Source organism: Zootoca vivipara, chromosome 7 (assembly GCF_965207765.1).
Source record: "Zootoca vivipara chromosome 7, rZooViv2.hap1.1, whole genome shotgun sequence".
In the NCBI taxonomy this organism is placed as follows: domain Eukaryota; kingdom Metazoa; phylum Chordata; class Lepidosauria; order Squamata; family Lacertidae; genus Zootoca; species Zootoca vivipara.
The window spans coordinates 20,483,160-20,499,404 of record NC_142590.1 but is presented as its reverse complement, the minus strand read 5'-3'; the positions used below and the strand labels follow the sequence as shown (position 1 = coordinate 20,499,404).

General features: G+C 43.3%; 1 protein-coding gene across 8 annotated transcripts in view; it reads right to left on the bottom strand.

The window, feature by feature from the left end:
• LOC118088377 (very-long-chain enoyl-CoA reductase-like) overlaps window positions 1-16,245 on the bottom strand; it is a 57,532-nt gene that overhangs the window by 37,854 nt on the left and 3,433 nt on the right. For all 8 annotated transcript variants that reach the window (XR_015950788.1, XR_015950789.1, XM_035121981.3 and 5 more), the window contains exons 2-10: window positions 11,570-11,620; window positions 11,262-11,313; window positions 10,848-10,892; window positions 9,531-9,634; window positions 7,494-7,609; window positions 7,264-7,369; window positions 1,127-1,199; window positions 972-1,015; window positions 249-312 (exon numbers count right to left, since the gene is read on the bottom strand). Coding sequence is in view for 6 of the 8 variants with exons in the window: in XM_035121981.3 (XP_034977872.2) it covers window positions 249-312; window positions 972-1,015; window positions 1,127-1,199; window positions 7,264-7,369; window positions 7,494-7,609; window positions 9,531-9,634; window positions 10,848-10,892; window positions 11,262-11,313; window positions 11,570-11,620 (655 nt within the window). In the remaining 2 variants the exon portion in view is untranslated. The remainder of the gene's footprint in view (window positions 1-248; window positions 313-971; window positions 1,016-1,126; window positions 1,200-7,263; window positions 7,370-7,493; window positions 7,610-9,530; window positions 9,635-10,847; window positions 10,893-11,261; window positions 11,314-11,569; window positions 11,621-16,245) is intronic.

Genomic DNA, 16,245 nt, shown 5'->3' with positions numbered 1-16,245 from the left:
CCAGAGATACCACTGTATATTAATATGAACTAATTCTCCAATGCAAATCCTTTTGTAACCAAAACAGCACCGACTGGTAGGTATCAGCAGGCTTGGAGGAACCCCAAGGTTTGCGGAAGTATTGATGATCTTTACCAAAATAAAGAAATTCTGAGGGGGAGGTCAGTTTACACTTTTGAAAGCTCACCCTAATTCAATTCAATAATAATAATAATAATAATAATAATAATAGAAACCAAGCACTCAACTTTTACCATCTCTTCTCAAATTACTAAGTGCAACATGAATAGAAAAGTTTCCAGCTTCACATGTCTGCAATGAGACAGAAATAAAAGACAATTAAAACAAAGACTGCTTTAAATAAAGAGGGCTCTGAACAAATGCAATTATGAGGATTAGTAAAACAACAACAATGGTCTCATTAGCCCACTCTACACTAAGCACCAGAATCAACTGTGTTCCTTATAAAAATCCCCCTTAAAGTGGCACCAGTGGTTTAATTCATTGGAAGATTTCAGCACCATTTCAATCAGTGTACTTAATTTTGTATTTATAACTTATTATTATACGAAAAGGGGGGGCGGCAACATTTCTTTAAAAAATTATTTTTTCAAACCAAAAGAAATGGTGCAGATTGTATTATTTAAATTATTTAAATTATTATTATTATTAAATTATTTAAATTTGTCAATCCAAAAGAAAGCAAGTCACCAATATCTCTATAAATCTATTTTCCTACAATCCTTTGCCCTTTGCTTGCACATAGTAAATGAGTTTATATGTAATTGAATCCCAGATTCTATAAAACCATTCAGACAAAAGGGAGGGAGCTTCCTCTCTACTGAAACTGGCATTTTAAGCTGCAGTCAGGAATATAGTCGCCATTTGTACATCTGCATTTGCCTGTTCCATCTAAAGTACAGCAAAGGGAATTTCTTACAATATACTATTTATATTTGCAACTTACTCACCAGGAACATGATCAAAGCGAGATTGACCTGCTTTTGTCCATAAGCTGCAAGACAAAAACAAGTTACCGGAAGGTTCAATTTAGCACTCAATTAGCACCGTTAATGAAATGCTGAAACGAAATAAAAAGTAAAATGTGTGTTATGTTGCTACTTACAGGGCGGTGTGTAAAGAGGATGGTTGATATAATAAGCAAGCCAGGCAGTGAATCCCCAGTAATAGAAACAATTCTGTAAAAAAAGAAAAGAAAAAAGGAAAAGGGGGGGGAGAACCCATTTATATTTGTGTTCATGTTTTACATTATGCGGGGCTATTGCTACGATTTAATCCATGTACGTTTGTGATGCATATCCATACCAATTCCCGGGTTCCATTTCTTTGTCACACCTTTATGTGGCTAAGAAGCAAATCCTAGGTAGGGGCTATGCAAGGAATGACTCCGTTTGATGCTTCTTATTAAGTTCTATGGAACAAGCCAACAGAGCCATCCTAAAGTGATTACAGTGGTACCTCTACTTACAAATAACTCTACTTATGAATGTTTCTACTTACGAATGGAGCTCCGTCCGCCATCTTGGATGCGGTTTAGATAGGATTTTTTCTACTCATGAATTTTTAGATAGGGTTGCTTCTACTTACGAATTTTTTGTCCCAATGAATTCCTATGGGATTCGACTTGCAATTTTTTTCGACTTACAAATGTGCATTCGGAACGCATTAAATTCGTAAGTAGAGGTACCACTGTATGTGGTTTGCGCCATCCAGAACAGGAGGAGGGCAGCACTTTCAATTCTCTCCTGTTGAGTTGACACTAATAGGTGAGGAACTGGTATACCAGTTCCAGGGCTGGCCCTTTTTTTTAAAAAAAAACCCTTTCTGGGAAATAGCAGCTTTGGCAAATCCAAACCTGTCTCTGGAAGAATTCAGTTTCTGGCTCTACCATTTAACTTTCCACCATTTGTCCAGGTGGATCTCCCATAGAGAGGGAGGTCATCATAATCCTACAGCCCCTCAGTCCAGGGAACACAAAATTGCTCCCTAAATTAGCAACAGTTGAGAGGAGGGACAAAGCTTTCTCTCTGCTCTTACCCTGAGGGAGAGACACCCACAAAAATGTATGCCCAAGAACAGAGCATACGGAAACTCCTAATGTTTCTCCTGCCTTTATTGAGACAAGCCCACTTCCTGTCAGCTATTTCACTACTAAACAGAAGTCCATTCTAATTATTATTGCCCAGTGCTATTTTTTTCAAGAAAAATTGTTCTCTTAGAATGGCAATGGCAGCCACTTGAGAGGTGCCAGAACTCAGTTCTGGTGAGTTCTGACTGGGGGGGGGGGGAAAGACCTGGACATGCCCATTATTTGACAACATTCAGCCAAGAAACCCAACTTTTATGAATTTTAGAAGAGAGGAGAAATTTTAAGGAAATAGCTCTTAAAATGAGAACATTTTCTTCACAGTTATTTGCTAAGCCTGGATTTGATGTTCATTTGCTTGTAGCATAGAGGAAAGTTCTTCTCCAAATGTTGCTGGAACGCAACTTGCATCAGCCACATTGCCAACGTTCAGTGATGGTGGGAGTTGTCCAACAATGGGGCCCTGCAATGCACGGGGTTGGACTAGATAACCCTCAGGTTTCCTTCCAGTTGTATGATTCTAACATCTGAAAGGCCAGGTCAAGAAATCCTAACTAAGGACCTATCTGCACTTTATAGGTAAATCAGCACCAAACAACTTTAAACAGCCAAAGAATCCTGGGAACTGTAATTTGTTAAGGTGCTGAGACTGGTTAACAACCCCCCCTCACAGAACTACAGTTGTAACTTGGATCCCAAACTCCTTGGTACTCGGATGTTTTGGCTCCCGAACGCCGCAAACCTGGAAGTGAGTGTTCTGGAACCCAAACGTCCGATGGGCCTCTGCGACTTCCAATTGGCTGCAGGAGCTTTCTGCAGCCAATCAGAAGCAGCGCTTTGGTTTCTGAACATTTTGGAAGTCAAATGGACTTCCGGAACGGATTCAATTCAATTTCCAAAGTACAACTGTATAATTACCATAGTAGTTTAACAATCAATCCCTTTTCCTAGGGACCTCTACTGGTTTAAAAATATTGTGTGTGTCTTCACTTTGCATTGTGTAACTGTAGACCAGGGGTCCCCAGACTTTCTGCGCGGCGGGCCGGTGCCCGCCGCGCCGACCGCGCGGTGGGCCGGAGGGCAGGGGAGTGCGCGCGCAGCGGGCCGGAGGGCGGGGGAGTGCGCGCCCGTGCGCATGCGCACACGCACACGGGTGGGGGAAAAATCGCCAAAAATCGCTTGTGCGCATGCGTATGGGCCTCCCCCGACCCGGAAGTGCACCAGAAATGACCTCTTCCGGGTCGGGAGAGGCCCATACGCATGCGCACAAAGGATTTTCGGCGATTTTTTTGCCGATTTTTTAGATCGTCGCTGCGCCGCGCGCCGTGAGAGCGGGCGGCGGCAGCGGGCGGCGGGAGTCGTCGCGGGCCGGATTGGAAGGCCGATTGGGCCGCATCCGGCCCGGGGGCCGTAGTTTGGGGACCCCTGCTGTAGACAGTTCCACACTGTGGAATCTCCCAGGTGAGTATGCTAGAAGATGATACAGAGGGATTTTTTTGACTAGGTCCTGACAATAACCAAAGCAGCTACTGTATAGGCAAGCCATCAGTGGCTATGGTTGTTCTCACCCAATCTTGATGTTCTTCTGAGACAGAATAAAAATATTTTTTAAGGATCAGTATCCGCACTGGACCAGATCGAATGGTAAATGCTGTAATTAATGTGAACTATATAATAACATAAGCCAGTCTGAATAACAGACTGTAGAGTAAGTGATCTCCACTTCACCTGAAATTGATAGCAGTAATAAAATAACTGGCCAGCTGCCACTAGCCAACTTATTCTTCAGATGCACTGTCATTCAGCATAGGGCTTACTAGAAGCACTTAAAGCGCCATCGAAAGGACTTCTGCAAACATCTCAGAGAACCGCACTCTTAAGAGCTGTATCCTATCCAAGGAGGTCTATAGCCTTATGTGGAAACTAAGGAAAAGTGTGTGGAAAGATCACAGAAATCTTGGGTACCATATAGGTGAACATGTTCATGTGCAACATGAATAATCCTTGCTACTTTTTGTCTTTAAAATATTAAGTGGGGTTACAGGCAGGAAGCAGAAGATCTAAGAAGAAACCAAAAATATTCATTTCATCACTGCCGTAGCAAGCACATTTGGATCCATTTCATTAGTTAAAAACCACTAACTTTTCTCTTCATATAGCCATATTAACAGGAACTGCCAACGGTACTATGCAATTCCATCAGCCATTCTACACAACATATATATATAATAGCATTTCCTAAATAGAATTTTAGTCTATCCCATCAATTAAGAGTCTATTCCTCCCTCCGCCTCCAACCCCAGTAAAATCTCCCACATGCCAGGCCAAATAAAGTATTTTATTCAAGCTGTTTTATACAAGCTGTCAGAAAATGTTACTCATTATGAGCACAGGTAGATTTGCTGGAACAAGGCACTCTATGCGTTGCTGATCCTACGGCCGAGTTCATATGTTAACACCAGTCTACAACAAAAGCGCCTTGGGAATTGGGCTGCCACCAGAGACACATCAACATCCATGTGATATGCACTTTGGGAATACCAGCACCTCCAAATATGGCCTCCCTGAATGTCCCACACCATCAAACAAAATGTAGTGACAAGACAAGAGAACTCCCAAGGGTAGGCACTGCTTGTCAACCAACAGTGCCCCCATGCCAGTGGTTTCAGATTATGAGCCCAGAAGCGGTCCCACGTTTCCTGAAATCACCAAGGTCCTGTGGGTGCTACAAGCTGGATCTCTAAAAGTTACTTCTAAAACAGGTACTGGGCACTGCAGGAAAGAGTAGTCAAACTGAATTCATGCAAAGGTTACAGGCCTAGAAACACCAACAAGGCAGGCATTCACGCAAAGCAAGTTTTTTTCAATTGCCACCTAACAGAACAGCTTAATCAAGTGTATTTCAAATGCACAGTCTAACCATTCTTATTTGCCATCTAGATGGAATTATTTAATAATACTCTGCTTCCAGTGTATGTTTAAGATAGCTAAGGCGGATTTTCTGTGAAGCACTCTGCACCTACCAAAGATTTCAGCCAAGGAGGGTTAGGGTTAGGGTTAGGGTTAGGGTTAGGGACACAAGGGACAACCATTTTGATATAGTGTCACTTCACACTGTAGGCGAAATATAATATATACTCTCCACTTAATAATTTAAAAAGCACCACACTAGATGAGGAATGGTAGTACATAACAGTAGTACACAGACTTTCTCCCAGGTGTGTTTTATTTCCACCTTGAAGGAGTTTTTAGCATGGGAGAACATTCGAGCAATTCTATCCCCCATAAGCATTCTGAATGGTTCAGTTCCCCAAGGGCTACACCACATGATTTTATTTTAATTTTAACGTGAGGACTGGCCCTAGCATGCTATATAGGTCAGAGCTTAAACCCAGAGTGTGTTCACAGAGAAAAGCAGAAAATGCAGAACATGTCTATGGGCTAGAAAACATCAGACGTTTCCTTCACAGGGTGGTACCTCAGAGCACATCAGTGGAAGCCACAGATCATGTCATGATGATATCACAATTCCCACTAACGTTATCAGGACTGAAGGGACCAATTGGGGAATGGGAACTGCAAGACGGTAATAGCTTCTACCCCTGTTGCCTCTCACTTGTCAGTCTGGGCAAGGACCACATGGGTCATGTCTCAGGAGGTGTGTGGAGATAACCAACATAAAAAAAGAAAACAATTTTCCAAACTGTACAGTGTTCACCGACAATTGCTGTAGATCAAATTTCTCATTCTCAAAAACGGCCCTGTCTCCTCTTTCAGGTGGAGAAGACTAACAAGGAAGCAACTGAGAAAACAAGACTACTGGGGAAACAAGTTGTGAAGGAAAACAGCAGCTCTACAGAGTGGGGTGTAGGGAGCCTGAACATGGGTAAGAGATAGGTGCAAGGGCTCAGGCCATGTGGCAACACTGCAGAGATGTAGGGACAGAGAGGAGTGAAAGCTGGAAGGAATGTGGCAGAGTGGCTGGGCGTGGTTGCTATATGTGTGGCAATCGCTATGGGTTATTGAAGGTGACCTGGAAGTAAATGGGGCTGAACTAGGAAATGCAACAGGACCACACAGTAGTCCCATGCCAATTTTTCAAATAGGTTTAACTGTGCAATGACATCAGCATGCAGTGTGTTTTTCTGCTCTCATCCCCATCAGTGGCTGCAGAGACGCCAACTTTGCAAGGGAGATGGAGGGCCTCGATGGCGTGCATGTGCACGTCAGAACAGAGGAGCTGGAGGGCAGAGCTGTACATGGTGGTAGCGTGGCTTCAATGGCCGGTGGTTCCTCCTCTCTAGCGCTCAGCCAACACTTCCTCCTGCTGCCACTGGCCTGGGGCTGCTTCCCCTGTCTTTCCCTTACACAGCTGGAAGAGTAGCCACCGGCCACTAAAGCCACATCACACCACACTGGGCTCCACGATTGGCCTCTTCTTCCCCCTCATGGCGGGTGGCAGTGGCAGGAGAAAGAGTCAACAACTACTGAAACCACACTCAGCTTCATGCTTGGCCCCAATTTCTTTTGAACATTGGGGGTCCCAGTTCCCCCCAAAACATTGGGGCCCCCCAAAGAGCTGGGCCCCTAGGAATCCAACAAGGCAGCAGTCATTTTCAGCAACAGGCCTACAAGCCCAGTTCCAGCTTGTGTGCTGCAATAAGCCCACTAGCTCCCTAGATGGGAGCCAAAAGTAAGCTCAGAAGCATAGGAAGCTGCCTTGTATGGCACCAGGCCATTGGTCCATCTAGCTCAGAACTGTATACAAGGACTGGCAGAGGCTTCCCCTGATTTCCCAGCCCTAGCTGGAGATGCCAAGGATTGAACCCGGGACCTTTGCTATGCAAAGCACTGAGCTGGGAAAACTCACACTGTCAAGGAGGACCTTTGCGCTTGGCTAGAAGGGATTAAGTGGCTATAGAGCAACAGTCAGAGAAAAAACTATGGAAGAAATAAAAATGGTAATGTGGAAAAAACAAGCTTCAGTAGTGAGGTGTTCATGTTAACAGGTTACATCGATGTTAACATTGTGAGTGGCAGAAGGCAGCACCGTACCCCAAAAGCCGTGCCAAGGATTTGGTTACTGCCGTGCTGAAGGTGGCGGCCAGATCTGAATTTTACAGAAGGGCTGTGAGTAGATTGTGTGGCAAATTTACCTTAACAATATTCCTCAGTGGCATAGTCCCATGGGAGAACCGATGAACAAATATTGTTTCAATCAACCTTTTGATGTAGTGGAAAGAATGGCAGATACATGCCAAGCTAGAAACAGCAAGATAAAAGCGTTTCAGAAAGCTAGAGAGACACAAATACGGCAAGACATTTCGGAATAAAGTTGCGGGCAAACCCAAGAATTAAATCCTCCGGCCTTAGAAGTGCGACTTACTTAACTACGGGATGCCGGCTCGAGGAAAACCTGTCATCCAGGCCATAGATAAAAGGCATACGGAAATAAAACGCAAAATAGATGAACAATGGGCCCGTATATTCTATTAAGAATACCTGCAAAAAAGAGAGAGATTGTTAGGTGGTTACCACGGCAATTCTCAGCGGCACTGAATGCCAGAGAAAAGGAAACTGAGGTCCCCAATACGGCACCTGTGGGCACCCTCAGACATGACACCTGTCAAGGCCCTTTGCCCCTTTATTTAGGTGTGTGTTGGTGGGAGGGTTGCCTGTTTTGAGGGAGGTTGCTGTCTTGCTTTCTTGTCTGTTGCTTTTCATGGGTGGGTATAAAGTTGGTTTTGTCTGTTTTTTGGGGGGGAGGAATAGGCATTTTTGTCTGTGTTTATTGGGGGGAAAGGGTCCTGAGCATCAAAAGATTTTCAAGTGGGCAAACAATTAAAAAATGGGGAGGGTGTGTGCTTTAGTCAAGACATTGGCCATGGTTTGGTTCCTTACGCCAACACTGTGTGCTGTTATTCCAATCACTACAGATGTTCAATAAGCATTTGCTATTTCATATACACACAGTTTGTGCCAGCATTTTATCCCTATCCATGCAAGACCCCATTGAAGAGGGCATATAGCATGGATCAGGCAACTTTACAAGGTCCATGCATTATTTTTGGTGGGGTGCAGTTGGGACTGAGAACACAACTTGGCATGCGAGTAATCTAAGCTGCTGCTTTAGGAAGTCTGCAGCCTTCGTGTTTCTGAAGACATGAATTGCAAGTTCTGGTGAAAATTCAGAAACCAGAGCAGAGTATCTAGTCATCAGGCCTTTGGTGCCTCATCCTTCCTCTAAAAAGTGCAAGCAGAATAAGACAACTAACGATGCAAAAATGCTCAAACTGCACAATTCACACAGATTGCATAACTTGGGTTATCCTGGCAGGATGAAAGGCAGAAGACACCTAGTCCTAAATTTGGCTCAGCATGAACCACTTACTTCCTCTTAATGCCACGGATTCCAACACATTGCTAGTTCCTTTGCTTCCCCTCCTTCCCCTCTCCCCATGTCCCCTTTCACAGCATGTGCTTATGTTGGAACCCAGCCAAGGACTCCTCCATCTATGCAGGAATGTCCAAATGAGAAGCTTGGAGGATGAGAAACAGTTATGCCCAGCAGTAGAGAACTTGGGTGTGAATTATACTATTTTTTATATATACGTATTTCAAACTACTGCTTTCAGCTTTGTAAGTTATCAGCAATATAACAGGGCATACTAAAGGGGAAGCAGGAAGGCATTGGGGCAGGGGGAGGGGCAGGGGCGGGGGGGAGCTTTGGATAGGAAATTCCTTATCTCCTGTTCCCACAGATTTCAGCTTTGCCTTTGTAAAAGCTTTCATGCTAGCTTTTCCAATCAGGCCAATGTGTGTCTTGAACAGGTGTGACAGACAGAAGTCAACTGGGAAAATATCTATGTCCTTATGTCTCGGAAAGACTTCACCTGTTGAATTTCTGCAGGCACTGTGGCTCAGTCAGAATAAAAGAAAGAAGGGTCCAGGGTCACTATTCTGTTGCTGACGGTCCTGTTCAATAGGACTGGGACAAGCAGCTGGCCTGCCTCTGGGTCTCTCGCCCTAATTTAGGAAAACTTGATCCCTGTGTTGTTGTTTCTTGCTACACCCCCTAATTGCCATTGCCTCCACAAGCTGTGTTTTGTCGTGTTGCCAAGCAACTGCTGCTGCTTTGCAATGTGTTTGCCTGCCAAGTATTTGTGGCAATTCTATTCTCCCCCCCCCCCTGGATTCTTCACCCCACCATCTTATAAATCAGACACACACACACACAAAAGGGACGGGAGAGCAAACGAGAGAGAAAGAAAAAGATGGCAGGGGTGGGGAGAGACCCCTACCAATTGTGCTAGTTGGCAAACCAAAGCACAACTGGGGACCTGCCCGCCAGCACAAGGAGAAAGTGATGCAAGGATTAATTAAGGCAAACAGTTATTAAAACATTTGAGGCTTTGAAGCTCACCATTGTCCATCCTATTTGGGGCCCTAAATCTTTAAAATAGAGCGTAGCGGTTGTGCCAACAGGGAGCAGCTGAAGGGCTTCTTCATCCCTCAGTGATTTTCCTTCTGAGAAGAAGAGAGAAAAAATTTTAAGTGCTTGACAGCCGAAAAGGAACGCTGAAGCATATGACTCCTAATCAAAAAGCCTGCATTTCCTGCTGACCTAATAACACTTTTGCATTTATTGCTCCAATTAAATTCCATGTTCACCCGGAGCGTGGGGCGAGGGCGTGTGAGAACTATATACAGCCTTACTGACTAGGGTTAGGCAATATCCGGTTTTCAACATTGTGTTTTTCCCCCAGCTAAACATTGCAATATAGTGGTAGGTCACGATATCTGAAATAAGGATGGAGCTATGCAGAGGCACTGGCTGGCTTCATGGTTTCCTCCACATTTTGATTTTTGCATAGCACACAGACACACATATCATTTGTGATATATAGCCAGGTCAAAAATTATGGAACCAGTATCATGATTTGGACTTCAAACTGGTTTGGGAAGACACAAGGATATACTGTACTGATCAGCCCTACCACTGACCTGTCTAGTGTAGAACTGACTACCCCCCACAATCATGCAGCAGCTCCCCACTGGCTCAGGCAAGGGTATTTCCCAGTCCCAATACCCAAAAAAAAACCTAAACACAAGATGTCAAGAGTTGACCAATGATCCTGAGAAAGGCAAAGCAACGGAACTATGGCCTCTCCCATAAGCACATTGTTCGGAGTAGCTTGAATAGCCGAAGAGATAAAAAGTGTAGCAGTAAGTGTTGCATGGCAACTGTTTTATATATGCACACATGGTTTTGTAGCACCACTCCTTCTCCAGTGTCCTGTCCAAGGCCAGCTGCAGATGGTAGTAAAGTTGGGCATCTCCCAAAATCCCAAGACCAGAAAAGGACCCGCTGGCCTGACAGCATCGTCATTCTCACTTGGAAAGACAGCAAGAGACATTCTCAGCTTGCATGGCCCACATCTTCCATGTTAAGTCCTCGCTCCATCCCTTGAGCTGTTTTACCCAAGCATACACACGATAAACATGGAGGCAGCCATTGGTCTATCTACGACTGCAGGATTATAGACCTCTCTTGATTGACAGATCCTTTAATGTTATTGGAGTTTTATAGTTTCTGTGGCTACCAGTTAACATTAATACATCTTTTGGATGATACAGCAATAGTGTACGTAATGGGGTTTTGCATTTCACTATAAACTGCTCCAAGATAAGAAAAGTTGTACTTAAATGAAATAATAATACTTCACTATATAATACTTACTGGGATCAAGCCTTATAGACTGCCTTGAGGGATACCACTGAGGATCTGTAGGGACAAAAAAATGGCACAATAAATAATAATAATAATAATAATAATAATAATAATAATAATGTCTGCTCAGTTTCCTAGCACTGGGGCAGGAGTGTCTGTGCCACAAACAAAGAACTTTTGAATTTACAAATATTACCAAATTACCAAATTGGTGGAAGGGCAACCAAGGAAGGGGGGGTATAACTACTTTTTTAACAGGTTTACTATAATTGTTTCAAAGTACATAGAAGAAGATACAGGGCTTGTATGACAGAGGATATCAGTGGCACTCAGGCTCCATGCAATGACATATAATTCAAGCATTTCTGGAAAGCTTCCCTCACTTTTTAAACATGGATTCTTTTGAAAAATACATATACTTACATAATTTATGGAACATTAGCCTGATATCACTTATTGTAGCATTTGGCTCAACCTAGGAAGCAAATATATATATATATAAGCATGCAGGCATTCAAAAAAAAGGATTGTCAAGCTCATTGGTTCCTTTTTACATTTTAGGAAACAAGAAATTAAGGGTGAGCTTCCCTATCTGTGATATGGAGGAAAATTACCGTATGCTGATCCATCTCAAACAGGATCCTTTAAACAATTACTAAGAAAATATATCTAAAGCACACAGATCACTCAAAATTCGGTTAAATTGTAGTAATAACGTTATGATTATTTACCTTTTCCAAAAAGCATAATTGTTGCTTTGTCTTCCAATCAAGGATTTCAACCTAAGAGAAAATACCAAGTGAATAAATCAGCTAGAACAATCTCGGTGACGGCTTCTTGTATCTCTGTGAACAGGAAACAGTGATTAGACCAACAGTTGTTAAGCTGGTTGCTAAGCCATATTCTGCAACCAGGGGGTGCACATAAGCTTTTTAGCTTCACAGAATGTTAACACTGATCCATAGAGTCATGGTAGGATATCAACAGAGTGGCACCTAGCTGGCAAGTGGGAATTATTAGGTCTTGGAGATACCTGGTTTTCAACACAGTGATGTATCACCAGAGAAAAATTGCAAAATACTGATATATTACAATGTCTGAAATAAGGATGGAGCTATGTAGAGGCATTGGCTGGCTTCGTGCCCCCCCCCATTGTGATTTTTGAATAGCGCGCACACACACACACACACACACACACAGTATATTGCCAGGCCAAAAACTATAAAACCGGTATCACAATATGGACTTGAAACCGGTTTTTCATGATGTATTGATATATCGCCCAGCCCTAGAAATTATCCATGCTGTGCTGGGTATCCTGCAGTGCTAAAGAAATAAGCACATGCTGTTGTGTCAATGTAGTGTCTGGAATGGTGCAAGGAAGTTCATTCATTCTAGGCACTGTTTCCAGCCATATTTGCATCGTTTATGAACTTGGTGTAACAGTGCCCTTGCTAGTGCCAATTATTATAGAATCACAGAATTGTAGAGTTGGAAGGGACCCTCTAGTCGAGGGGTCAGCAAACTTTTTCAGCAGGGGGGCCGGTACACTGTCCCTCAGACCTTGTGGGGGGCCGGACTATATTTTGGGGGGGAAATATGAACGAATTCCTATGCCCCACAAATAACCCAGAGATGCATTTTAAATAAAAGCACACATTATAATCATGTAAAAACACCAGGGAGGCTCCACAAATAAACCCAGAGATGCATTTTAAATAAAAGGACACATTCTATTCATGTAAAAACATGCTGATTCCTGGACCGTCCGCGGGCCGGATTTAGAAGGCGATTGGGCCACATCCGGCCCCTGGGCCTTAGTTTGGGGAACCCTGCTCTAGTCCAACCCCCTGCAATGCTAGCACAGAGGTGTTATAGTGCTCTATCTTGTCAACACCATGTTCCAGGTGTTTACACCATGTTCCAGGTGGTTCCTTGACTCAGTGAACTTTTACATCAGCTTGATATGTCATTGCATCCCACCCTGACATTTTATTTGCTGAGGAAGCAAATTCAACAGAGCTTATTTCCGGGAAGACATGTATACCATATTACATAGGATTGCACTGCAGGTATACTACTGTTACGGGAGTGGTTTTTTCCCCCTTATGAATTTGACCGCATTTGTTTAGTACAGCATACAGTGGTACCTTGGTTCTCGAACTCGATCCGTTCCAGGAGTGCGTTTGACTCCCAAAACCGTTCAAAAACCATGCCGCGACTTCCAGTTGGCTGCAGGAGCTTCCTGGACTCAATCGGACGCTGCATCGGATGTTCAGCTTCCGAAAAACGTTTGCAAACCGGAACACTTCTGGGTTTGCGGCATTCGGGAGCCGATTTGTTCAACAACTAAGCCGTTCAAGAATCAAGGTACCACTGTACAACGTATTTTCCCATGGAACTGCTGTCAAATTATGCTGCTTTGAGTATGCAATGTTGTAAGTGGGACATGAACCTTGAAATGATTAAATTTATCAAACGCTCATAGACAGGCCATTTTTGCCCAGTCAGAACTCGCCAGAACTTGGGCACCTCTCAGGTGGACGTTATTGCCATTCTAAGAGAACAAGGGAGGTTTTCATGGCAAATTCTGGAACCTCTTTTTTATAGAAAAACAGATTTGTTTAAAAGTTGTAAAAGCCATTGCAGGAATACTGCAGGACCTAATTACCTATTCCCATTTATTGTTATAGCCACTTGGATCCCAGCCCTTTCCTGTTGCTAGATTGTCCTACTTGGTACTTACAACCAAATACCATATGGACCCCCGCCCCCCCCCAAAAAAAAATCACTCATGAGAAAAATGCTTACTTTGCAATCTATGAACAAGCAGGCTGGGATAAAAGCAGTGCAAAATGAATTAATCCTGCCTGTGCTGTTATAAAGTGCTTGTGTAAGTGACCCTCCCTTTGATTTAATTAGAGGAAGAGCATAATTTCTCCTTATACCCCAAGCACCTGATTACTTCTTAGTAGTCAAATTAATCTTTCCAAGCATTTCTCCATGTAAGTCTATTTTCAGATCAAAATTCCTCTGCCAGAGTTGGCAATAAACCATGCCAGGGAACTATTTCTTTGCAATTGTCTGTTGCCAAGCAACAGCACTGGAGGAAATACAAACAGATGCTTGACTGGAAAACTTAGATGAGCATCCACTGAAGAAAAGTTTATAAAGTAGAACAACATCTGCAAAAGACTGTCTGATTGTGCAGGGATCACTACTCACACAGTGCACAAATGCACGCACACAACTGTATATGCAGAGGTGCCCCTTTGTAAACTGTCTACATCACACATTTGTCATTCCATAGGTATACAGTAGTGGGTTTTTCCTGTTCTAAGTTAAACTGTTAAGATCTGCTGCTTGCAAAGTTTATAAAACAATGCCACAGTGTGGAACAAGCTTCTTAACATTAAGACACACACACACATACCAGGCTCTCTTTGCCCTTGGCTCCCAAGTGCCCTCTCTGCATTGTGCCATGTGTAGCAGAGGGACCAAAACCCAAGAAAGCATACAATTCCAACCAACCCTGTTTCCTCTCCTTTCATGTTCCCAGCTCTGCCTATGAATTCCCGCCTCATGCGCCAGCAATGTCCTAATGGAATATGGGTTACCTGGTACCTGCATCCTGCCAGCTTAGTTTTGTACTTCACTGGCACAGGGAGAAGCCATTCGCGTTGGCACAGTTCAGGGGGACAGCCCTTTCCTACACAGGATGAGAGTGTAAGAAATTTGGCTGTGTCTTTATTTTTTAAAACTGCTGTTTTGGAAAACACAATTTGAGCCTCCTCTCTCTAAAAAATCGAAGTTGCTATTGGTCCCAGAAGCGACATGACTCAGCATAGCTGTCACCACTTAAAACGGCTACTTCTCCAATAACTCTAGCCCACCAATGATAGCAAGCAGCTTTCCAAATAGATGGCAGGGGGGATAAATTATTGAGGAAGAGCTTGCTTTTTATTCGTCAAGTGCTTTTCTTTCGGAAAGAAATGTGTGCACTGGGATGACCTATTTCCAAGCCTAGGGTGGATGCAAAAGCCCTCTAAGGAAGCAAACACAGTGAATTCCTGCTCATTTAATATTAGTACTTCTCATAATTTGCCTTTGGACTCTGTAAAGCAGACCTACCCATGCCAAAATGCAGCCCAAATATGGCAACTCACCAGGCCTCTAGAAGACTGCTATTTTTCCTAGTTGTCTGGACTCCGAAAACAGGGCACTTGGCAAGGACCTGGCAAGTCACAATACATGACTGATGGGTTGTGTTCGACTGAGTTGGTTGGAGGTTATGCCAGGTCTCCTACAGAGAGGCTTTCTTTGCAGGATACATGCTTATTATTTTTTATATTGTGCTATCCAGAATATCTGATTTCAGAGTCCTGATCCAGACAGCTCCAAACCCTACAGATGACTCAAGTACTGCTGCTTATAATGTCTTTGACAAAAACCTATTCAATGTATTATTGATGGGTTTGTTTCCACACATTATGGGATTGGTCTGCGTTATTTAGTTGAGAGGAAAGGCTCATCCCTTTTATGGGTAATTCAGGACAGTATACAATATCTTATTTGCAGATCACAGGCGCTTGTTAAATACTGTATCCTGGTAAAAGAATCTAAACTTTCTGAGCTGCAGCAAAGTAAAACAAAAAAAACACCCCAAGCAAGGCACATGCCCAAACGCTGGTCATAAAGGGTGCTTACAGACAGTCACTATTTTGTAGGTGGGATTCAGTGGTGTGCCAACAAATTCTGGTTGTGCAATTAATTTGGTGCTCTTGCACAACAAACCCACTCCCAAGAAAAATTAAGGAGCAAAGTGTTGGGAAAACTGCAATGGAAAGTGTGGGATTAACAATTGTTTGAGACACGGCGTCATAAAACTTTGCGCAAACAAGTGAGAATGCTTAATAGGCAGGTGGCATGTGTTCAGTGGACATGGGGGGCTAGGCTAGTCCCCTAAATGTTCCCCTGGCACCTCCTTTCCAGCTTTGGGAACGAGGCAAGTGGGCTCCATCATCTTGCCAGATCCCTTGTGCCTCTTTCCCAAAGCCCAGAAATCTTCTGCCTGGCTTAGGGAAGGAGACAAGACATCCAGCATCCTTTTCTCATATTGGCCAACCAAATGCTCGTGAGAAGCCCACAAACAGGACCAGAACACAAGAGAAATTATTATAAAGAAACAAGTATCTTGAAGCCCGTTAAAATAATAAATAAATAAATAAATAAATAGTGCCAGAATGGACCAATTAAAAACAAAAAACAAAATCAGTTTTATAAAGGGTTCACTGAGTAAGTATGGCCAGGGCAAAGATAATAAGACCAAGTACATGATTTAATTTATTCTGGCTTTTTGTGAAGAAAAATGTGCTAGTAGTAGAAGTAGTATCATCACCAATGTATT